Source organism: Alosa alosa, chromosome 10, assembly GCF_017589495.1.
Source record: "Alosa alosa isolate M-15738 ecotype Scorff River chromosome 10, AALO_Geno_1.1, whole genome shotgun sequence".
NCBI classification, from domain to species: Eukaryota; Metazoa; Chordata; class Actinopteri; order Clupeiformes; family Clupeidae; genus Alosa; species Alosa alosa.
The window spans coordinates 20,536,435-20,560,461 of record NC_063198.1 but is presented as its reverse complement, the minus strand read 5'-3'; the positions used below and the strand labels follow the sequence as shown (position 1 = coordinate 20,560,461).

General features: G+C 41.2%; 2 protein-coding genes and 3 long non-coding RNA genes across 7 annotated transcripts; 1 reads left to right on the top strand and 4 right to left on the bottom strand.

The window, feature by feature from the left end:
- Positions 1-285: 285 nt before the first annotated feature.
- On the bottom strand, positions 286-3,027 carry LOC125302097. Its single transcript, XR_007194840.1, has 4 exons — positions 2,874-3,027; positions 2,635-2,769; positions 606-624; positions 286-427 (listed from the first exon to the last, which is right to left on the bottom strand). It is a non-coding gene; the product is annotated as an uncharacterized LOC125302097 (long non-coding RNA).
- A 2,576-nt stretch (positions 3,028-5,603) lies between these two features.
- On the top strand, positions 5,604-7,674 carry LOC125302095. Its single transcript, XR_007194839.1, has 3 exons — positions 5,604-5,945; positions 6,241-6,333; positions 7,600-7,674. It is a non-coding gene; the product is annotated as an uncharacterized LOC125302095 (long non-coding RNA).
- On the bottom strand, positions 7,625-10,349 carry LOC125302094. 2 transcript variants are annotated; one of them, XR_007194838.1, is made up of 4 exons: positions 10,015-10,349; positions 9,627-9,719; positions 8,777-9,093; positions 7,625-7,717 (listed from the first exon to the last, which is right to left on the bottom strand). It is a non-coding gene; the product is annotated as an uncharacterized LOC125302094 (long non-coding RNA). The 2 variants fall into 2 exon arrangements; XR_007194837.1 differs by lacking the exon at positions 7,625-7,717 and having other exon boundaries at positions 8,130-9,093.
- A 1,449-nt stretch (positions 10,350-11,798) lies between these two features.
- Positions 11,799-15,108, bottom strand: LOC125302167 (E3 ubiquitin/ISG15 ligase TRIM25-like). The gene is given in 4 exon segments (XM_048255213.1): positions 11,799-11,846; positions 11,849-11,893; positions 12,621-13,218; positions 15,040-15,108. Coding segments are annotated over 3 exon segments (681 nt in total). The 5' UTR covers positions 13,209-13,218; positions 15,040-15,108.
- A 1,474-nt stretch (positions 15,109-16,582) lies between these two features.
- Positions 16,583-20,091, bottom strand: LOC125301677 (E3 ubiquitin-protein ligase DTX3L-like). 2 transcript variants are annotated; one of them, XM_048254353.1, is made up of 4 exons: positions 19,860-20,091; positions 17,479-18,038; positions 17,116-17,333; positions 16,583-16,864 (listed from the first exon to the last, which is right to left on the bottom strand). In XM_048254353.1, the coding sequence occupies exons 2-4, from the start codon at positions 17,989-17,991 to the stop codon at positions 16,795-16,797; spliced, it is 801 nt and encodes a 266-aa protein (XP_048110310.1). In that variant the 5' UTR covers positions 17,992-18,038; positions 19,860-20,091; the 3' UTR covers positions 16,583-16,794. The 2 variants fall into 2 exon arrangements, with proteins under 2 accessions (XP_048110310.1, XP_048110311.1); XM_048254354.1 differs by lacking the exon at positions 19,860-20,091 and having other exon boundaries at positions 17,479-18,076.
- Between the last annotated feature and the right edge of the window lie 3,936 nt (positions 20,092-24,027).

Genomic DNA, 24,027 nt, shown 5'->3' with positions numbered 1-24,027 from the left:
ATAGTTACATCTTCATCGGTCTTCTTTTCCTGGAAGTCAACACCAAATTTATTCTTGAAATTGTTAATTTGCCTCCTGAAAACTTTCTTCATGAGCTCCAAACAGACATAATTTATGTGCAGCCCATTGGATAAGAGAGGGTCCTTGATGTTCATCTGAATACTTTTGGGTGCATCCCATCTCTCACGGAGATTCATGTTTTGAGCTGTGTCCTGCCGTCCCCTCTCAGATCTCTCTGATCTCAGATCTCTCTGATCTTGGATCATCCTTTAAATCCGGCAGATACAGCTCTCTCTGTACTGCGGCTACATAATTACGTGGCCCTACTAGTTTCCAGTTCTGGGCAGAGGTATTAAGCATGAGTTTGTCATCCAAGCTCTGAGTGTGTCTGAGTGTCTGAGGGTTGGTGTGTTCAGATGTGTCTTGCCTGTTAAATATCAGACAAAGAAAAGTACAGTGGACATACCATACGACAAATCTGAAACAATTACTATTTTAGATGCTGTAAATACTGCAGAAAATTTTTCCATTTTTACGATTCATAATTTCAATGGAATGCATTTTCTGATTCTATGATGTTTACTGGACAATCCAGGATTTTTTACCTCCTCCTTCCAGCTCCAACTGAAGTTGTATCATGCATTTATGTTCATCCATGTAAAAGAAAACAATCATCTTTGATTAAATACGTCAACATGTAAACACATAGTCGTCCTAAACACACATATTATTACACACACACACACACACACACACACAAACAGTAATCCCCCCCACACACACACACACTTCTTTTTAAGTATTTAAGGCACATCCATGTTGTCTGACTTGATCAGCACTCAGCAGCGTTTGGGAAAACACTGACTGGAGAGTGTTCACAACTCAGGCCACCCATGACTCCCACACGGACACTGATTCATATCTGTACTGTATCAACTCAAACATCAACAGTGTCACCACCCTCAAACAGATTTCCACTTTCCCTAATCAGAAGCCGTGGATAAACAGTGAGGTCAGACTCCTGCTGACATTGCATTCAGATCAGGTGATGCTCAAGCCTATAGCTCATCCAGGGCTAACCTGAAAAGGGGCATCAAAAAGGCCAAGCACAACCACAAGCTAAGGATTGAGGTTCACTTCAAAAACAACTCTGACCCCCGACGCATGTGGCAAGGCATCCAGGCCATCTCCCCTGTCACTAACTCCATCCCCCCTGTCACCGACACCTCCTTGCCTGATGAGCTGAACCACTTCTATGGCCGCTTTGATAGGGACAACAAGGAGGTGGTCATCAAGGCTGTGGTCTCTGCAGATCACCAGCCCCTCACACTCTCCACTACCGATGTGTGTGCGGCACTGAGCAGGACTAATGCACGTAAGGCTGCTGGTCCTGATGGTATCCCCGGATGCGTACTCCGGGCCTGTGCTGTGCAGCTGACTGAAGTTTAGACTGACATATTTAATCTGTCACTAGCCCAGGCAGCTGTTCCCGCATGCTTTAAAACCACCTCCATCGTGCCAGTACCAAAACACTCCACTGCAACAAGCCTTAATTACTTCCGTCCATCATGAAGTGCTGGGCCTGGCCCATCTCAAGACCTGCTTACCACCCTCACTGGACCCCTTCCAATTCGCCTACCATCAGAACAGGAGCACAGAGGATGCCATCTCTACGGCACTTCACTCTGCCCTGTCCCACCTTGACAATAGCAACACCTATGTGAGAATGCTGTTCATTGACTAGTTCAGCATTCAACACCATCATCCCCTCCAAACTGATCACCAAACTCAGTGAACTGGGCATCAATACCTCCCTCTGTAACTGGATTATGGACTTCCTAACCAACAGACCTCAGTCTGTTAGGTTAGATCATCACACCTCCTCAACTATCACCCTGAACATTGGCATACCACAAAGATGTGTGCTGAGCCCTCTCCTTTACTCGCTCTTCACCTACGACTGCACACCTGTACATGGCTCTAACACCATTGTCAAATTTGCAGATGACACTACGGTGATTGGGCTCATCAGCAATAACGATGAGACGGCCTACAGGGAGGAGGTCCTAACATCGTGGTGCACTGACAACAACCTGGCTCTCAACACCAAGAAGACCAAAGAGCTCATTGTGGACTTCAGGAAGTCTAAAGCTAGCACATCATCAACTGGACTGAGGTGGAGCGTGTCACCAGCTTCAAGTTTCTTTTAAAATATAAATCTCTGAGGACCTCTCTTGGACCCTCAACACCTCTACCCTGATCAAGGAAGCTCACCAGCGTCTCTTGTTTCTGAGGAGACTAAAGACGATCCACCTGTCTCCACAGATCCTGGTGAACTTCTACCACTGCACCATAGAGAGCATCCTCACCAACTGTGCCCCAGTTTGGTATGGCAACTGCTCTGCCTAAGACCGAAAAGCAAGATGTAGTGGAGGCTAAACGCAAGTAAACACAGTTTGTCCACCTCTGAAATTTCAGAAATAGAGTTTATCCACCTCTTATTAGAGTTGATCCACCTGTCAAAAGAGTTTATTCACCAATTGCACTCTAGGAACCATTTAATACCATTGATATTGTTATAAACATTGGACAATAACCTCCACTATCTGATCATAGAATTCATAGTGTACCCACCTCTTATTTTACCACTCCATCCCTGGGTGGGATCAGGAAATGGCCATGGGTCAGACTGAGACCTGGGTCCTTGGGCACTTGGACCCAAAAGTGGTATGGACGCTGCATCCACTTGCACCACAGCATCCACATATTCTAAAAAACAGATATGGATTAATATTGAATTGAATTCAGCAAGTCATTTGTTTCAGTAAGTCAGAGAGTTCATGTAAGGAATGATGTTTTTTCATTTTTCTTACCTTGTCTGGTCATCTTTGCCATTTGAAGTTGCAAAATGTGTTCTACGTTCTGCTTCAGAGCAGAGAGAGCAAGCCCTGGGTCTTCAAATGACAGATTTGGACTGAAAGTGACACTGGGTAAATGTTTACATACAGCAGCCGGGCGGAGGGTCTGGTAACTGAAAGACAGTAAAGATTACCAAAACAAAACCTTTAAACTTATTCTTTAGGCCTTTCCACAAGGAAATAGACCATGAATAGACATGGTAAATGCCCAACTCAAATATACTGTATGAATACATTATTGCGCATTATATACAGTCACTGACAAAAGTCTTGTCACCCTTTTTGAAATTTGGTTTTTAAGTAAAATAGACACACTTTTGGATTAGGACCAGGGCCCAGTTTCCCGGTAACGACGGAGACACGCTCTTAAGAGGGTTTTCTACTATTCATCTTACGATCGTTCGTTTGGTTTTTCCGACTGTTTCCCGAACATGCTCGTAGCGTGAACGCGCGTTCACTGAAGATGCTCTGAAGAGGAGCTGTGCACGTTAATAGTTCTGAAATATTCTCTGATTTGATGGTGATGTCAGGTGACTGCACGTCACAGCTATAGGCCTACCATTTAAACTTCGGATCTACACATTAATTCACATCAATACGAAAATAGAAACACTTTGACATCTGCAAGTAAGCATCCCAAGTAGGTTATATACCACACAGAGACATAAATAATTGTAATTATTTTAAGATTAGATTGTTGCACCATGCAATCATTTTTCGCGGTGTCAAGAACACGTTTGAAGATAAGAAAGAAGTCGAGTAAGAAAGATAGGAAATGTGTAGGCTTTGATGCAGTAGGCTACAGACTAAACCACATGTTGCTTTCTCTGCTTTTTACCTCATAGGCCTAATAAAATATAGCCTTCACTTAGCAAAGATAATGTCAAACTATTCTGGCAACGTCTCGTTTCATAACTTGATTGCATTTTTGTCCGCTTTTCATCACATTATTATGACCATTAAATGTACACTGTAAAAAGTTTAACGTAAAATTTACAGCAACTTGCTGGCAGCAAATAACCAGCAAGTTGCTGTATTTCACTCTACAGTACACCTACTGTATATGAAATCACAGTACCTATGCCTGATACTGTAAATGCAAACTACAGTAGTACTACCAGTGCTGTAATGTATACAGTATTGAATTGTCTACCGTATTTTTTAATCACAGTACTTATGGATCATACTGTAACTTAGTACAGTAGTAATACCAGTGCTGTAATATTATATACAGTAATTTTGGGAAATTCATATCCTGCTTTATCTACAGCCAGGATAAATTTGACTAGGCCTAGGTATGGTTTAGGCTACACAAACTTGCATAAATAACAATTGACAACTTGTTATCAGTTTGAAAAGCAAGTACATTTATTCACTTTTTCCGTTTAGAAATTCTAAAATTGTGCTGCAGCGTTAGACCAACGGTTGCAGTCAGCCGGATCCACCACCAGTAGCAGAGTGAAGCAGCACCTAGCAGAAATAGAAGAAAAAAAGATAAACAGTGTTAGATAACAATTTTCAACTGAAACTGAAGGCTACTTACAAGTGAAACTTTAGAATAATCATTTATATATATACTGTATGTTTTTGAGTTTACTGTCAAAATCACGAGGCTGAAGATGGTGTTAGCATAACTCAGTTTCGCAAGGTATATTTAGCTGCTAACGTTAGCCAGCTGGGTGAGCTCATTGATGATGTTTGCTTGCAGCAACACATAGATATATGTACTGATTACGATGAGTTAACGTTACATAAGTTAGCTGGTAGTGCTAGCAGCTAAACCTCCACGTTAACGTTAACCAGCAGCACATCATCTTCAGCCTAACATTGTGACAGCAACATACTAGGCCTAGCACTACTAGCGAATGTTTTATATAAATTATATGAATATAATAAACTGTAACTTACTGAGAACTAAGGTAGGCCTAATATAAAATGAGACTGCCAAAGCGTTAACGTAACATAAAACATTAACGTTAATGCCACCTTCACAGCAACAGCAACTAGAAGCTATGATAGCTAGCCTAACGTTACTTACTTAGTTGATCCAACAAGCATGGATGAGTTTGTAAGTTAGACAGTACAACGTACATAGACTGTACACATGCCCGAATTTAATGTAGTATTAATGAAACATTAACGTTACATAAATAAATGCTTGCTTACCATTAAGATGGAGCTGTGAACACCGTTGGTCTGACTGACTGAACTGTTGCTCAAAAATGATCTGCCGCCGCCGGACAGTTCAAACGTCATCACGCGGTGCACGTTTCAATCACCACGTCAAAATTTCCCAGTAAACCATAAATCCATGACTTTTCAATATCTTTTCAAAATGATGATTTGGATGGAACATCAACATAATATCAATGTCACCTTGCTATCTGGGAGCTTAACTTTGTATTTATGTGCAAAAAGAAAACAGAAAACCCCAACTGATTTTCCGCCATGTTTTTTCAAAATTTTCAAAAAGCTGACAAGTGAGGGAGGAGTCAGATTTATTACTGTGTTATGATTCGCAGCAAATTTTGATTACTGTAGTTTGACCATTTTTGACCATAATTCATAGCGAAACTACAGCAACATACTGTATTCACAAATACAGTACACATTTTTCTCAAAAACAGCAGTGATGCTGTGAAAATCACAGAATCTTGTTACAGTGTAGGGTCAGTGACCGAAGTATAATTCATGTTCACGATTCATATTCAACAATGGGAAAACCCATTTTCGGGGTGTTTCGTTATTTCATTGTTCAAATACGTGAAATGAAATTGAGAGCACGGACTCGTCACCTTATGCTATTCTCAACTTTGAAAATGAAAGTTGAACAAGGATGTATATCATTGTCCAAATAGGCGAACGCACGGAACCGTCACCTTATACCATTCTCAACTTGGAAAATGAAAATTGAAACAAGGAAGTTGGGAGACAGGGGGGAAAGTGTCAAAATAAAAGTTGCGTACGTCGTTATGTCTGTCCGGTGCCAGACCGACGGGGATGCCGATGGACGCCTAATCACGCCAGGTAGACTGATGGTTGTAAACCTCTTTAGGATTAGTGCTAGGGGATTTAATAAGGACTTTAAAAAGGATAATTAAAAAGGCATAATTTCGGACGTAGGCTACGATCGTCAAGTTAGTGAATGGCAGCCAATACCGACTCATAGCCTATTAGCTGCAACACGATTTGCATTCTGTGATTATTAGCAGTCTGTGTGTGCAACACATAACTCCGCACTGCAGTTCAACGCGAGTTTAACATGTGTATGTGTGCGTATTATACATAATAATGAAAACTAATTTATTTTCACTGTTTCCAGCACGCCGGCGAAAGAAGTTGTTCCAGCAGTAGCCTACCCGAGAAGCTCAGCAGTGCCATTCATAGAATCGCTCATCTAGCAATACCAAGAAAGGTCAGTAGGTGGCCTCGGCAGTCCATTTATCAAGACAGTCCCGTCTATACCATGATAATCTATTCCACACGTCATAATGTTTCATAATGTTAAGTCACTACTAAACATGGACATTAAGGGGACAAAGCTTCTTTAGGGTGGTTCAGGGGTTATTTCTGAAGAGTAATAGGTGTATTACAATTACAATGACACAAGTAACACACACTCCAGTCGAGGGAGTAGGCTTGTTATTTGTTTGATTTTGAGACACAAATAGGCTAACAAGTAACTATTTCCTATTCATCTCAATGGCAAGAGTACAAGTATACCATCCAAGATGGCAACAAAAGCAACACGATTTTCAGTTGAGAGCCGCCTTCTCCTAGAAATCTAGAGGCACCATAGCGGCAGCAAATTTAATTTGCTGTCCGGGCTAGTTTAGCTAATCTTGCGGGCTGGAAAAATTACACTTCGATCAGGCCAATCACATCGTGTATAGAGTCGTTAGGCGGGCTTAGCATAATGATTGACGGCAGAGTTGAAACAGTTCGACGTGAATTCCCTGCTACTTGAAAACAAAGAAGATGGATGTTGCTGTTGGCGAACACGGTGACACGAGTTAAGATTTTTTTAAGTTGGCAAAAGTTTGAACTAGCCAACTAGCTCCGCTGGTGGGAAAAAGCATGGGACTCGTGAGTTGTAGCGTTATCCTATTGCGTGCAGAGGGAATTTGAAAGACAACCGATTATCCCGCCCCTCGGACTGAACACTGCGAACGGTGAGTATCCAGACCCTACATTTTAATGTGGGTCTGGCTCGTCAGGCTAGCCTTCTCCTCATTCTCAACACCAAATCGGGCTTCAAATGTTTGTGTATTTCAAAAAATGTAATTCCACCAACAACAGCATTCATTGAGTTCATTACAAATGTTTGGTAATTTGATGGTTACAGATATGAAACAGAAATGAATACCAATCGAATAAAATATATACAAATTAATTATATTCAATCAGTGACCACTACAATACTAAATGTTGTTCAGTTAACATTGTGACATTTAAATGAAATGACGAGTTGGGGTTTGTGAATTCAGCTAACATTATGACATTGAAATTAAATTACAGTTTGGGGTTTGTGAATGCACATAATAGGCTATCAATGAAAATGAAATGTATGCTTGTATTTTAGTATAACACTTTCTATGTGTGCATGTGTATTGCGTGCCGTTTTAGCAGTTATTGACGACAATGTTAAGTGAATTGTAGTGTTCTTATATGAATGTTGTAGGCTTACTACTCTTCTCACCCTGACCATGGACTATTTTAACCCTTGAGGCAGACGTCTCTGCTGCATCAAAACCAGAAGAGAGAGTTTGAAGAGTTTCTTTCCTCAACCCATCCATATCCTGAACACACACAAAACCACATAAATGGATTGAAACTTTTCCTGACATAATACTTACTGAACACACACAAGCCTACATAAATCACATAACTTATTTGACTGACTTGCACTTTCAACTGAACACACACATACTACATAACATAGACTGACACTTTTACTGACATTGGACTTTCAAACTGAACACACACTAAACTAAATCACATCACTTGGACTCAAGAATGGACCGTATAGTTGTGTTACTCCTCCCAGTGTGATTGTTAATATGAGTTTTGATTAAAAGTCCATGTTTGCCTGATAATGTATCTATTCTTCCTGAAAGCCATTCATTATTATGGTTCTTATGTCTCTTTAAGGGCCTTCTAAAGGATTTGTTAAATTATAGGCCCATATATAAGACACTCCATAATACATCATTGTAGCACTGACCACTTTATTGAGAGTGCAGCAAGTGACCACAGTGAAAAGAAGAGAACAAAAAAATGTGCCACAGAGACAAAGCAGCTATAAGACTATATACATAGAACATATTTAAAAGTGTATGAAATTGGACAACAATACACAGCATCACAACACAAGGAAACCATAAGTGCTGTGTTATAGAGCACTGGTAAGAGCAGAACACTGATAACATAACAGAGAACCACATCATTTAAACTGCCAGGTTGAAGTTAGCTTGTAAGACCTGAACATGGAAAGCTATGTGTCAAGTAGAGGCAAAAAGGGGCCACAGTGAAGGGAACAAAAGGTGCCATGAAGGTACAGAGCATAGAAAGCAGCTTGTCATTTAGTGATGTGGTATGGTCAAAAGACGGGGCCACAACATTGGGTATTAAAAGGGCCGGGTTAAAGAATACTTGAGAGACCAGAACACTGAAAACGACTGGCAGAGGGATGATGTACTCTGGACAGTTCCTGGGTTTCTCTCAACCAAAACATTAACGTGTGCACCCAGCTGGAATACAGCGGGTGTGATGGGCACAGGAGAAGGGATTGATGTGAGGCTGTTTATCAGCAATGTAAAATGAATAGCCCACAATGATATTGAATGTGAAATACTTACAACTTTATGTAGCCACCACAGCTTTCCACAGGCCAGCAGAATGGTGCGTTCATGTCTGGCCAAAGGTCAGAGCCAGTTAGCCCAGGCACAGCTGGCGTGATGGCGCCGGGACACACTCTGCTCTGAACTTTTCCACGTGGGCTAAGGCATTGTCCGGGTTAATCAGCTCCTTTTGAGGTGTTGGTAATGTGATCCTCTTCTCCCGGTAGATATAGATGCGGGCCTCCTTGGTGGACATCAGTGTGGACTTCTGACACCCTGCTGGGGTATTTGGGTTTACCAACTTGGGCTTGCCATCTTCAGCTCGGTTTTAAGTACTGAAATAAGATAAGAGCAACAGTACAATAGCAGCATTACTTTGAGAGTTTCAGGATCACAGCTGATATACCACAAACATGTCATTACACAGAGAACATTATAAAGGGTTAACCCATATGCCCTTTTAGCTTTCATGATACAGTATACCATACAGCAGAGGTAACAGGGGGTCCATGGCCCCCAGAGCTAGGTGTAGAGATTAGGTTGTTAGGGATTTAAAGCCAATCACCAGAGTGACAGGAGTGGACAGGAGTGATAGTGTCATGTGACAACACTTGGATGTGGATGGCCTACAGGCTGCAGCCATACCCTACTCCCTCGACTGGAGTGTGTGTTACTTGTGTCATTGTAATTGTAATACACCTATTACTCTTCAGAAATAACCCCTGAACCACCCTAAAGAAGCTTTGTCCCCTTAATGTCCATGTTTAGTAGTGACTTAACATTATGAAACATTATGACGTGTGGAATAGATTATCATGATATAGACGGGACTGTCTTGATAAATGGACTGCCGAGGCCACCTACTGACCTTTCTTGGTATTGCTAGATGAGCGATTCTATGAATGGCACTGCTGAGCTTCTCGGGTAGGCTACTGCTGGAACAACTTCTTTCGCCGGCGTGCTGGAAACAGTGAAAATAAATCAGTTTTCATTATTATGTATAATACGCACACATACACATGTTAAACTCGCGTTGAACTGCAGTGCGGAGTTATGTGTTGCACACACAGACTGCTAATAATCACAGAATGCAAATCGTGTTGCAGCTAATAGGCTATGAGTCGGTATTGGCTGCCATTCACTAACTTGACGATCGTAGCCTACGTCCGAAATTATGCCTTTTTAATTATCCTTTTTAAAGTCCTTATTAAATCCCCTAGCACTAATCCTAAAGAGGTTTACAACCATCAGTCTACCTGGCGTGATTAGGCGTCCATCGGCATCCCCGTCGGTCTGGCACCGGACAGACATAACGACGTACGCAACTTTTATTTTGACACTTTCCCCCCTGTCTCCCAACTTCCTTGTTTCAATTTTCATTTTCCAAGTTGAGAATGGTATAAGGTGACGGTTCCGTGCGTTCGCCTATTTGGACAATGATATACATCCTTGTTCAACTTTCATTTTCAAAGTTGAGAATAGCATAAGGTGACGAGTCCGTGCTCTCAATTTCATTTCACGTATTTGAACAATGAAATAACGAAACACCCCGAAAATGGGTTTTCCCATTGTTGAATATGAATCGTGAACATGAATTATACTTCGGTCACTGACCGTGTAGGCTATTTTGCACGCTAAAATCTGATTCATCACAGGTAAACACAATAAAGAATGGGAACGTAAATTGGATTATCTATTGTAAGTTGTAATTCCTCTGTATGTCCTGTTGGTGACCTCAGTGAGAAGTACTGTTAAGACGCTCTTAGTCGGTAACGAGTACTCTGGAGCACTCGTAGATCTACGAGTGTTTTCACGATGCTCTTAAGCTACGATGGTTTCGGGATACAGTTGCCAAATCTTAAGACGTTCGTAAGAGGGACTTTACGACGCTCTTAGGCTTAAGATGCTTTCGGGGAAGTGGGCCCAGGACCATTTCAATAGCTAACAACTATAACTCGATCAATAACTGACAACTGAAACAACAATTCGTTTATCCAAATTCAACACAAAATATCACCGAAACGCTGTGGGAAGTGAATACTGTCAAACTGACAAGGATTTCCAAACATTTCAATGACTGTACCTACCCCTTTATATGCAACTGATTATCAGTGCCAGAGGAAGCAAAATAGGCCTAGAGCATCACTTGGCCATGACCATGCTTCACTTTAAACATGGTGTACCTTTCAGGGTATTCGTCATTCTTCCTCATCTAAACATACTACTGTTCTTTAAGCATGAACAAAACAGAATGCTGAACCAAAACCATATACATGAGTGACAATAGGTTTGGCAGTTAATTCTATAGAGCAACGGAACAAAACTTTTTGGGTCTCCTGACCTTATGTCTGGAGGATGAAGAATGAAGAATAATACCCTGAAAGGTGCACCATGTTTAAAGTGGTGTGGGACTCCCCACAGAACACAGAGAGTGTAATCAAATTCATCAAAATAATCAAGTTAATTGCGAATAATGAGGCTACCTGGAGAAATTGGACATGATCCTCCTCATGTGAGAGCTGATCCAGCTCTGCCTGTTCTCTTCTTATCTCAGCAATTTCCTGCTCCAGGTCCTTTATGACTTTATCAGCCTGGCTCACCGCTGCCTTCTCCTGATCTCTGATCAGCTGAATCACCTCAGAACGGCACCTTTCAATGGACTGGAGCAGCTCCCTGAAGATCATCTCAGTGCGTTTCACAGCCTCCTTAGCGCAGTTCTGTAAACAGACACAGAGACAAGAGATAGGGAATCTACTGTACATGAAACTATCTATACTGTTAGTGAGGCAAATGAGAATAGAACCACTACATGAAAATGTCACAAAATTGACCACCATTTACTATTCTAGCAAGGTTCTATCAGTACCTGCGTTTTGGTGGTGTTTGCAAGGTTTTTATAAGCTTTTTAGGTAATCACTTGTTTGCTAGTTTTAAACTAGCCTTTCTTAGTCTCTAACGGTTGCATCAACTTGCAATGTTTTCTCTTTTTCCCTGACTAGAGAGGTTACCCTGGTCTGCCATATGTACTCTGCATCTCACCTTATGAGACACCACAGCCTTTTTCAGCTCCTGCAGTTCCTTCTCTGTCTTCTGGATTTGCTGCTGGGATTTCTTCCTCGCCTCCTGCAGTGGCATCTGTTGAAATGCATTAACATTCAGTAGGATCCATTTGTGTTTGTATTGTACAAAGAAGTGGCAATTGCAACAGAGGTATCAATACATACTATTATAATATCTGGGCCATAATACAATGTTATTACAAGGTCTTAAACTATATTGTGACTTAAGCAATATTATCAGAAAAGACGTATTCTGAAATTGAAATAATTTTAAATAAGTAAATACTGTGACACTTGGTGTACAGCGGAAACAAGCGGTTACGTTTAAAAAGAAGTCGACTTGTTCAATTTGTTGTACAACTTTCTTTGGCCCTAACAGTGATACAGTAGCTGTTAGTGGACAGTTAGCTTGTTTACAGTTGATTCCATTGTTGCAAAGTCTGCTTCCAGGCTTAACCGTCATCGTACTGCAGCTGGTTGCTATAGTTGCATTCATAAGCATTGATATTGAACAGTGAGCTTTTTTACCAGATCTACTTCATAGGTGCCCTGTTATTCAGCCATCCCACCCAGCCACCTGAATAGCCATCCCAACCTATCAGAAAGGAATAGTTCTTCTCTCCGGGTGGTAAATAACGTTATAACACCTCAAATGGTTCTATACTCCAACATTGTCCACTATTATTTTTTTATATACCTACATGGTAGACATGGTTGCTCATTCTATCTATGAACCTATCTATGAAAATAGCATTAATTTAAAACAATTTGGTCTCTGTGATCAATGGGAGTTTAGGAGTCACCTGTTTCTCATTCCTTTCTGCTGCTGCTGAGACTGTGTCATGGCTTCTATGTTTATCCATGGAGCACAACATGCAGATACATTTCTGATCAGTGCGGCAGAACACTTCAAGAAGTCGGTCGTGCTGAGAGCAGATCTTCTCTTGAAGGTGTGCAGACGCCTTGACCAGCTTGTGCTTCTTAAAGGCAGCAGATTTATAGTGAGGCTGGACATGGGTTTCACAGAAAGACGCCAGACACACCAGGCAAGATTTGACCGCCTTGAGCTTTCTCTCTGTGCAGAAGTCACACTCCACGTCTCCTGGTCCAGCAAGGCAGGGCCCAGAGGAAGCTTCCTGTGTCTCCGCAATCTTCAGTTTGTCCACCAGCACAGCCAACACCGTGTTTTTCTTCAGAACAGGTCTTGGGCTGAACGTCTCTCTGCACTGTGGACAGCTATATACACCTTTCTGGTCCTCCTGATTCCAGCAACCATTAATGCAGCTCTTACAATAACTGTGTCCACAAGCTATAGTGACTGGTTCTTTCAACCGATCCAGGCACACCGGACACTGACATGGATCCTGATCGCTTAGTCCTGCTTCAGCCATTTCAGCAGGCCTGCAAATACAAAATGGATAGTGGAGTAGAATTTACAGTCTCTTCTCAAATTGAGATCCCTTTAGAATGCTACACAGTGGGTAGTGGGCTGTATGTTGGCATTGTGATAATAACACATAAGCAATAGGAAAGTTAAGACCCAAGATGTGAGTTGGAATGGACCAGTACAGTTCGAGCAAGTCATTTTTCTGGTCAGACATTTTGACAATGATTTGACAAGACATTTTCTATGGTATTCCAATTGGGATGATAACTTTGTTATATTAAAGTAGACTAATTACAATATTTTACCTGAGTTAGTAGGCTAAAAAACTGACAACTGCATAGGCCTGGTTACTTAATAGAATTGTGTATCTAAGTGAGATTGAAAAATAATGTATATTCATAACATTTATTTTTTCTTTATTTCTTTTTCCTCTTTTTTTCTCTTTCCTATTTTCTCTGAAGGTTCACATGACGTATCATAATTACATTAGCAGTTATTGTACATGATTTTGGATGACCGATATACACCTTGCTCGAAATTTTGATGTGGAACTTGGCCTTGGCTATGATGAATTTGTTATTTGTTTTAAAATACAGCAGTTTAGTGTTACAACACAAAAATACAGGCTACACTGTAAGGAAGGAGTCAGGGCTATCACACACATAACAATTAGTTTTGAACAAAACACAACCTTATTGTGTTCAAATAGTCATTACAATCAAGCAATCCATTTTTTAACTGAATCACACAAGATACGCGTACTGTATATAGGCCTGTGAAAAAAAGGAAAAGAGAGTTTGCACATTTACTAAACCATCAACCAGGCAATTAAACAAACTCATGTTTTTCTTTCAAACACAATGTTAATATGTTGAATTGACATATTTTGCTTGCGGACCACAAGTAGTCCCCAGACCACACTTTGCTTGCGGACCACGAGTAGTCCCCAGACCACACTTTGAGAAACACTGGTCTAGAGGTGTGTCTGATCAGCCCACATAGGAGAACTATTCTGCACTGGTTTGGAGTCGCTGGGTCACATGGATTGGGAGGTATTGAGAAAAAGGAGATTGTTCCTTAGGAAATAAGGGATTTTCTAAAATATTCATCTATATAGAATGTGCATTTAAGGCCTATACAAAAGAGGTGTGTCTGATCATTAGTCCCATATAGGAAAACCATTCTGTATTGTTTTGGTGTCAGTAGGTCACATGATGATGTTATTGACAAAAGGACTATGAAAGACTAGAAAAACTATGAAGGTAATTCAGAAGGTACTTCTGACGGCCCCTAGTAGGCTGGTGAAACCTGCCGCAATGAGCCAGGCTATATCTGTCGAGCATCCAACATCAAACTAACTTCACCTCATGTGCAAGACTGAGGAGCTTGAATTTAAACTTGGAAACAATTTCATCATAGCTTGCTAAGATAAGCTATTATGGTTGGTTTGGCATGTTACAATGATAAGAACGGACGACGAAGTATCCTAATGGTAGGCTAAGAGTGAAAGTAGACCTAACCTATATTAGGTGGAACATATTTTAGGTGTGCCACTGCCAGGCCGACGATTGGGTGTTCCGGGTACACCTACACTGCTATATGCAGAAACACTTCAACATGGATCTTAAAACCAGTTCAATTCCGTACCCCATGTCAGCTATGAGCCCATCGTTTCATATTAAAACATGGATTGACTTTTTATTGTTTTTTCATATGCACCCGAGAATAAAACACATTCGCCTCATTTAGCGAGGACAGCAACTCTTTTTTAAAGTTTAAACATGAATGGGTATGTAAGTCCCACATAAAAAGTAGCCTAGGCTAGACTCTCTTACCCAAAAAATCGGTCCTTTAGCACTTTCTGTCTTTGGAAACAGGCAACAGGTATTCCGCAACGCTGTCTTAGGTGGGACCTTTTTACTTGTTTTACTTGTACGGTAAAACAGGGTGGGACTGGCTATGAAACGAAATCGGAAGCAAATGCGTTATCAGCAAACACAGCACGTTATTTCGGTTATCCATTATATTAGGCTACCATACATGCCCTACATCAGGGGTTCCCAAATAGTCTGGGCCAAATTATCAAGCATGCCAAACCACACACCCGTAAACATTTAAAAATGTAAAAATAATCATCACTTACACACATCTACAAGTATATCTGACTCTGAGCAAAAACATTTTTTATCTACTGCACCTCTGAAAGCAAATTAACAACATTGTGACAATATGACACCTGCCTAAATTATTTTGATACTGATACTAATGCTAGTAGCCTATAGGGCTAAAAACAATTATTGTTGTCACTTTGGACAAATGTGTCTGTACTTAACATAAACATGAATATAAAACATGAATATAAACATGAATAGGCTACCTTTACCTGGGGTGCCAATAAATGAAGAGGGCACTGTATTATACTGTACACTTTGTATTACACTTAAACACTCAAGATACTCCAAACTGGCAATTATTATAGTTTTGGGGCTTTTTGCCTTTATTCAGATAGGACAAAGAAGTATGACAGGAAGCAAGCAGGGAGAGAGAGATGGGGTGGGATCGGGAAATTAACTCAGGTCGAACTCGACCCTGGGCCCCGAGGGCACTCGGATCCAAACATGGTATGGATGATGTGGCCAGTTGTAGCCACAGCGCCCCCCTGGCAGTTGTATTTTCCATAATGGCATCTAACATTTTCAACTATATTTTTCCCCACATACGTCTGAGACATTAGATATGTTTTATACAAATTAATATCAGTTCAATACTTATATACACAACCTTATATTTATAGTTGATTTGTAGACACCAATATATGTAATAATCCATCATGAGAAATTAGAAGAAAACTGTCAACAGCAAGAAAAACCTAGACATTTTCAGTAGAATAAACTTCTGACATTTTCCTGCTAGTTCCCTACATTGCTATGATCACACACAATGCAAACAGTCCGATATTAAAGTTGTTTTTCCCATTCAGAAATAATCTCCTCACGACCGCTAGCTACCCATTCCGTGAATACACTGTAAAAAAGAAAACGCTCAACAAACAAAGTGGAGGCAGCCTGTGTCCCTCCAAAGAAAACGACACCCTGCGTGGAATATCTCTGGGAATACTGATGGTAGGGGTGAGCTACTCTGCTGTGTTTCGTTTGGTCCTTGGTTAAAATATAATGTTTTTTGCACAAACGCGTTTAAATAAATTGAAACATAAACACAAACAAATGCGACTTCCTGCAAAATCACTGACTGTCCCTTTAGATAGATAGAGATAGATAGATATATACTTTATTGATCCCCAAGGGGAAATTCAAGGTCCCAGTAGCTTAAGACACCACACATAACATACACTACAACATAAACAGGATGATAAAATAACAAATCCACATGACAATGAACAGTAAAAGATACTAAAGATACTAAAACAAGGATCCACATTAATTTACTAAGGATGTATTGAGGCGCCTTTAATCAAATATGTACAGTAAGTCATCTTAAAAAAAAGATTGGTTAGAGGACTAAATACTTGGATACTATCACAGACATCCACCCTTGTTGTCTGCATCTAAGCTGTTATTATGGCAGCTTCTTCACTCGATGCCTTTGGCTTTGAGTTCATCTCGCACTCTCTTCAGATAGTCATCATCTGGGTAGCCAAAACTGCAAAAGGAAACAAAAGTAACATTAATAACAAACTTTTAAGTTACATTTTCAGACACAACATAAAATGAAATAAATTATTATTCCACTCTCTTCATATATGATCTATAGACATTTGAAACTCAGGTAACCACATTTGTGTTAGCTAGCAAATGTAATGTTTGGAAAATCCTGCAATATACAGTATCTCTAATGTATTTGGTTTTACTTAACAATCTTTGTGAAGGACATCTACTTTATACACCACATACCTTTGTGCTCCTCCATGGGTGCTGGTTTTATGATGGACGTCATTCCAGGTCACACAGTCCTCCATGCCACTGGTGCGTGAGGTGCCCACTGTAAATATCAACCTCTGGTCAAAGGCCTTCTTCAGGAGTGCCAGTACCTCTCTCCCTTCCTTGTTGTCTGGCAAGTAAGCTGTTCTACGTGCACCTTGGAATGGCCGCCCTGGCTTAGGATGTTTGCTCTACCAAAAATAATTGAGAGAAAATAGCATTTCTGTATAATTGCATATTATTATATTATTGAACCTCTACTGCGGAATATTAACCTACTACTTTTCTGGTATGCTACCTTGTTATTGGTAAAATCACACACACACACACCCTTACCGACTGAATGCCACTGGGAATGTGATAGTTAATGACTATGCTGCCACATCGTTTAAACCCAGGAAGGCATGTATTCTGTGTATAGTGTGTCATCATTCCATCTGGCTGGTCTCCCACAATCTTTCCAAACACCTTCTTACACACCGGGCAGCTAGCACCCATGCTTTCCACTGACTGTCTTAAGCAGTCCTTACAGAAAGCATGGCCACACGACAGTTTCTCTTTGTCGGTAAACTCGTCCATACAGATAGGACAAATCTCTTCCTCTGAGGGTCCACTTTTATCTTTTCCTCCAGATAGTCCTTTGTGATGGCCATTTGGTCCTTCTCTTGAACCTGCCTCCCTCTTTTCTTGTCCTTCATATCCATTTGTTGCCTGCCTCCAAGATCCTTCTTTCAATACCCATCTATGTCCTCCGTATGGCCCAGCACTGGTTCCATATGTCCCTTTCCCTGCTGCACCACCCTCACGTCCCCTGTTCGCTTTCCATGCTGCTCCTCGCTGCTCTCCCATTGTGTTCTCATAAGCTACCTCCCCCACTTGTGTCTGTGGTGACAAAGCTAGAGAAAATGAAAAAAGTATGAAATGTGTGTGTCATCTTCTCTGTTTACATCTTATGTCTGACAAAGAAAAGAACCGTAAACATGCCACAAATCCGGAACAATTACTATTTTAAATGTGTTAAATACTGCATAAAATGCTTCAATTTTGCAACTTTTCATATCTGATTTTTATAATGTTCACTGGATAATCCAGGAAGAATTTGTACCTTCTATTTCCAGTTCCAGCTGAAGCTGCATCATGCATTCATGTTCATCAACAACAACAATAGTCTCTAATGAAACACATCAACATTTATAAAACAGTTATCCGGTCAAACTTTTTTTTAAAATTAATTTCTGATTGGACGAGAGGCATTCCATGAGTCATCAATAGTGGCGATTTGACAGAACATCCCCACTCAAATCTTTTTACCGCTAGTAATCACTCTGCATATTGCATTGAATTATCCAATGTCACAAGACACACCCAGTCACACAGACTCCATTCAAAAATTACAATCCTGGCATGCATTGCAGTCTATCAAGTACAAACAACCAGTTGATTGGTTTAAATTCAGATCAGTCCAAGCCACAATATTTGCACCATGTTTAAAAAAAAGCCAGGATTGTATATGAACACCTTAGTTTTATTTCAAGATGTGAACTGAGTTGGTTCGAACAAGTAATGTTTCTGGTCATTTGGTCATTCTGGACATTTTCTATTCCAATTGCCATGATAACTTATTCAGGTAGGTCAATTCACTATTTTACCTGAGTTAGGAGGCTAAGTGAGATTGAAATATAGGGTAACATTTTCCCTTTTGCTCTTTTTAAAATTTTCTTTAGGATAAAATGACGAAGCATAGGCCTACATTCTGGATTGACCGATATGGACCTCGTTAGAAATTTTGCAAGGGGCCTTGACCTCGGCTATGATGGAATTGGAAAGCAGTATGTAGTCAAACCAAACGACGTCAAAGAATGCAGACTGCTACAAACACTTGATCTTAACACCAATTAAATTCCGTTGCGTACCACCTGTCCGCTATTGGCCGATGGATTGACCTTGTTTTTTTTCTTCATATGCACAGACACAAAAACATCGCGTGAATGCCTTGACTGCATGGTTCAGGGTCCGTGTACTTTTGCGTTCATTCATTATTTTATTTTAGTTCATTCATTTATTTTATTTTAAGAATTCCATACTAGCTTAGGCCTCTGCCATTGCTGACGAAACGTCAAGTTCCAACTGCCCATCAGATACAGTAGGCTCCTCGCTTGAGTTGGTGAACATCACAACGGATTCACGCATTCACGTCCTACGCCGATGTCTGTGAGGTGCTGTGAAATTTCGAGGAGGTGGAAATTTCGGCACGTGTCGCATTTCTTCCCAACACATCACAGATTATGTATGTCTGTATATGCCTCAAGAGATGCCATATTATTTCGGATGGCCACATATACCACCACCCCATCAAAGAATTAGCGAAAACCTGACTCATTTGTATTTCCAGTTGACTGACCCTACTGTCCAAACGCTGTTATGACATTTCCTTTCTTTATTGCATTTAGGCTATTTCACATAATTCATTCATTCAGTCAACATTGCCTTTTTAATCCATGAAATTAGGTCAAAATACGACATAATTATCATTTAGTAAGTGGGAATTTCAAAAAGTCATATAGGGTAGGCCACTTTTTTTTTCCATTTCACTACCCGAGATAGAATAGCCCTAATGAACACAAAAATGCACGAACCATTTAGCAAGGACAGCAACTCTTCTTTAAAAATGAATAAGTAGATAAGTTCAACATAAAAAGTAAGCAAGACCCTCTTACCCAAAAACCGTTCCCACTTTGGAAACAGGTAACAGCCTACGCGACGCTCTTTCCTGTGGGACTGCAGTCCTAACGTGTTTGGCTGGCTATTTCTAGAATGAAACGAAATCGAAAGCAAATGCGTTTTGGTAATTTGCAAACACAGCACAAGTTATTTCTGTTATTCCATTATATTAGGCTACCATTAACACTACATTAACACTGCTCCCCGAGCGCCGCTGTTGATGCAGGCAGCTCACTGCGCCGGGATTAGTGTGTGCTTCACCTCACTGTGTGTACACTGTGTCTGTTTCACTAATTCACGGATTGGGATAAATGCCGAGACCAAATTTCCCTCACGGGATCAAAAGAGTATATATACTTCTACTATATAATTTAGTGAGATATGCCTAGCCTGCACTTTTATTATGTCTCCGAACCTTTTCAGCTATATTTTCTCCTGATACCGCTCAGACATAACACAATTACATTTATTATACATGTTTATAATTAATGTTACTTCAACATGGAATGCATTTCCTTTTCATTTATATATTTTCTGAATATGTACAATTTGATTTGTACACCAATATTTAATAATCCATCAACAGAAAACCATCATCAACAGAGGGGATATCCTCGAGATTTCACCAGATAAAATTTACATTTCTTCATTGTACAGTAGTCTGAGCTTCCCTACAGTGTTATTGCAGTACACATACAATTCATGCCACGAATGGCTGTCCTGGCCATCATTGCTGTGCAACAGAGCAAACACTGCACCACCTCAAATTCTACCCAAATATGTTACCTGCTTAAATGCTTTACTGGACTATAGCCTAAAAATAGAGAATTTTAGATTGTTTTAAGATTGTTATTAATTAGTACCAAACTCTTTCCATGCATTATCTGAAACATAATGTACATGTAAGGATGAAATCAAAAGCCCAAGACAACAGGTTAACTTTTCGACTCCACATTTCAATGTCTTAGGGTTCAGCCACTTTAAACTGAGACCACCCAGTGGTCCTCTGCTTTTGCGTTGGGATCCTGTTCACCGTCAGGATTTATTTTCTGACAGACAATACATTACTGTATCCCTTACATATCAGCTTTTGGTCAAATGCCAATTCAGGAGTGCCAGTACCTCCCTCCATTCCTTGTTGTCAAGTAAGCTGTTCTCTGTGCACCTCGAAAGGATCCCGGTTTTGGATGTTTGCTCTACAAAAAGTTTGAACAGAATTGTGATGCAAAAATCATGACAATAGGGATGAATATGTATCAAACCTATTCTCCAAATCTAGCAACTACAAATACTGCTAGGATGTAGACATTATGCACAAGAGTGAGCATCACATGAAGTGACCGCACCTGTAATGATAGGGCAGACTTATAGATCATGCCATACCTTGACAACGGGTCTGCACTCCATCTCATGAAGACACAGTCTTGCCCCACTTTCAGTCCCTTGGCTTCAAGGTGGACTTGAAGAGGAGCAGTCTTTCTGGGGCTTTACCTGAACTCACAGTGAGGGCAACTCTTACCCCTGATAGAGGGGCAAGAATTCTGGCGGTCAGATGCACCTTTCGCTAGCCTGGGCAAATGTTTAGAGCTGGTCTACTTTCAGAAACTGCTGGGCATGATATTGGCATCAGTGGTGGGAGTCCCACTGGGTCATCTTGGGACTCATACCCTGGAGCAATGGCTGAATGCCCTCAACCTCCAACCAGGCAGGGACAGGCATATGAAGGTCTGGATAATGCAGTGAGGTTAGCGAACTATGTGCCCATAGAGGAAATGCAGGAAGCTGGACGCTGGAAAACCAGGTGGACGCTAGTATCTAAAGGTGAATGCCCAATGAAATGGAAGCAGTCGCCTTCTGCAGTCCTTTGATGAGTGTCTATGTTGCCCTTTCATCAACTCTCCAGTAGGAGTTAAGTCATTTAGAGACGAGACCGGTGTCATTCCCCGATGAGAGTCGCGCATGCGCCACTTTGCAGATCGGGGAGTCCTCAAGGGGGCAGGCGAACGTTCGGAGAGCGTAGACATTATGGCGGATCTGAGGCTAAATAGTAGACCAGTTCCACCTAGCCATTCCATTGAACCCCATTCAATTTGGCGCCACGTTGACATCAAATAACGTTACAGTTGAAGCATTTGAATCTATTTTCTATTTCTTTCTATTTTCGGAGTAATACAACATTGTGTGATTGGCGTCATAAACTCGTAACTGACTTACCGGCTGAGTAATAAACTTCAATGCTAATGTGACGTAATTTACGTAATGAGCATGCAACCAGAGCGGGTGAAAGCGTCGCACAGGAGCAAAATAACCACATTCTCTGGATAAGAACGAAAGCATCAGACCACAAAATTTCAGCAAAGTTTTGATGGATTGACAGTAAACTATGAATGTGGCGAGTGCTGTTTATATGAAATCACATTTATCTACGAACAACTAGGACATTTAAGAAAAGTAAATGTAGACGTGGTGGTAACGAAGTAAGGGACTTCATACCCAATCTCTCGGTGCAGCTATCACAAGAGTCACAGTCACGATGCCCGAGGCACCTGTTACATCCCGGTCTAGGGCTTGTGGGATATAACAAAAAACGGGCAGACACAAAACTTAAGAAAATGGTGTATTTATTAATACAAAAAAAAACAGTATGGAAAAATGTCTAAATTAAGAAAAACGCCTCGGCGGCCAGGCGCTCACTCTGGTCTCTCACCCCAGGGAGTGAGAGAGATGACGGCAAGTTGCTCGGGCAAGGCCCGAGGCTGGCCCTAGTGGCAGCGATGTGCGGCAGCGACGGTGGCAACGAACGATCCCCACAGCTAGTCAGCGAGAGAGCTCAATGACGTCAGCCCCCTTTTAAAGTGCCGGGCTACCCTGACGTCATAGGGTTTCACACCACCCCTCAGCTGCGCCAATCTGCCTAGAAGAACACACAACAAAAGTAACAAACACAAATAATAAACAAGACCCACAGGGTCGTAACACCCCCACCACCAAAAATCCATATCTAATATGGATTAAATCTAAGCTAATGTGGACTCACTGATAAGTGTGTGACAATGTGTCAGCCAAAATGTTATCACACCCCTTCTTATACCTTATCTCCAGGTTGAAGCCCTGCAAGTAGAGTGACCAACGCATAATGCGCTGGTTGGTGTTTTTCATCCTGGAGAGAAAAATCAAGGGATTATGATCTGTATGTACAACTACAGGTGCTGCGGTACAGCCGATGTATACCTCGAAGTGTTGAAGTGCCAACAACAGGGCTAGTGCCTCCTTCTCGATGGTATTATAGTTCAGTTGGTGTTTTAAGAACTTTTTAGAGAAGTAGCAGATAGGGTGATCAAGTCCATCTGATCCCTCTTGAAGGAGCACAGCACCCGCTCCTGTTCCACTAGCATCAACTTCAAGCTTAAACGGCAATTCAAATTGTGGAGCTGCAAGCACCGGAGAGCTGCACAGCAAAGTCTTAGCATTTTGAAAGGCAGCTTGACAATCCGCAGACCATACAAACTCAGCAGTGGTACGAAGTAAGTTTGTAAGAGGCAACACAACATCAGAAAAATTTCTACAAAAGCTACGGTAATAGCCAGCCATCCCTAAAAACCAGCGCACCTCACGCTTAGTCTTGGGAATCGGAAACTCAACAATGGCCTGAATCTTGGCCTCTACAGGACGTACCTGACCTTGGCCTACTTGTTTGCCCAAGTAGGTCACAGTAGCCTTACCAAACTCGCACTTGGCCAAGTTCAAGGTCAGAGAGGCATCCTGCAGACGATGAAACACAGTGTGGATAAGCTCAAGGTGACTGGGCCAAGAGAACGAATGTAGCACTATATCATCCAAGTACACCTCACAATTCTGTACGCCCGCTAAGACGATACCCATCAGGCGTTGGAAACTAGCAGGCGCATTGCGGAGTCCAAATGCCATGACTGAATACTGCATAAAGCAGTCTGGGGTAACAAATGCAGAGATTTCTGCAGCACGAGATGTCAAGGGAACCTGCCAATATCCCTTTAGCAGGTCAAGCTTGGTGACAAAGCGTGCTGAGCCGACTCTATCCACACAGTCTTCCATGCGTGGCAGAGGAAAGGAGTCTGGCTTGGTCACTGCATTCACTTTTCTGTAATCAGTACAGAAACGAAATGTTCCATCGGGTTTTGGAAT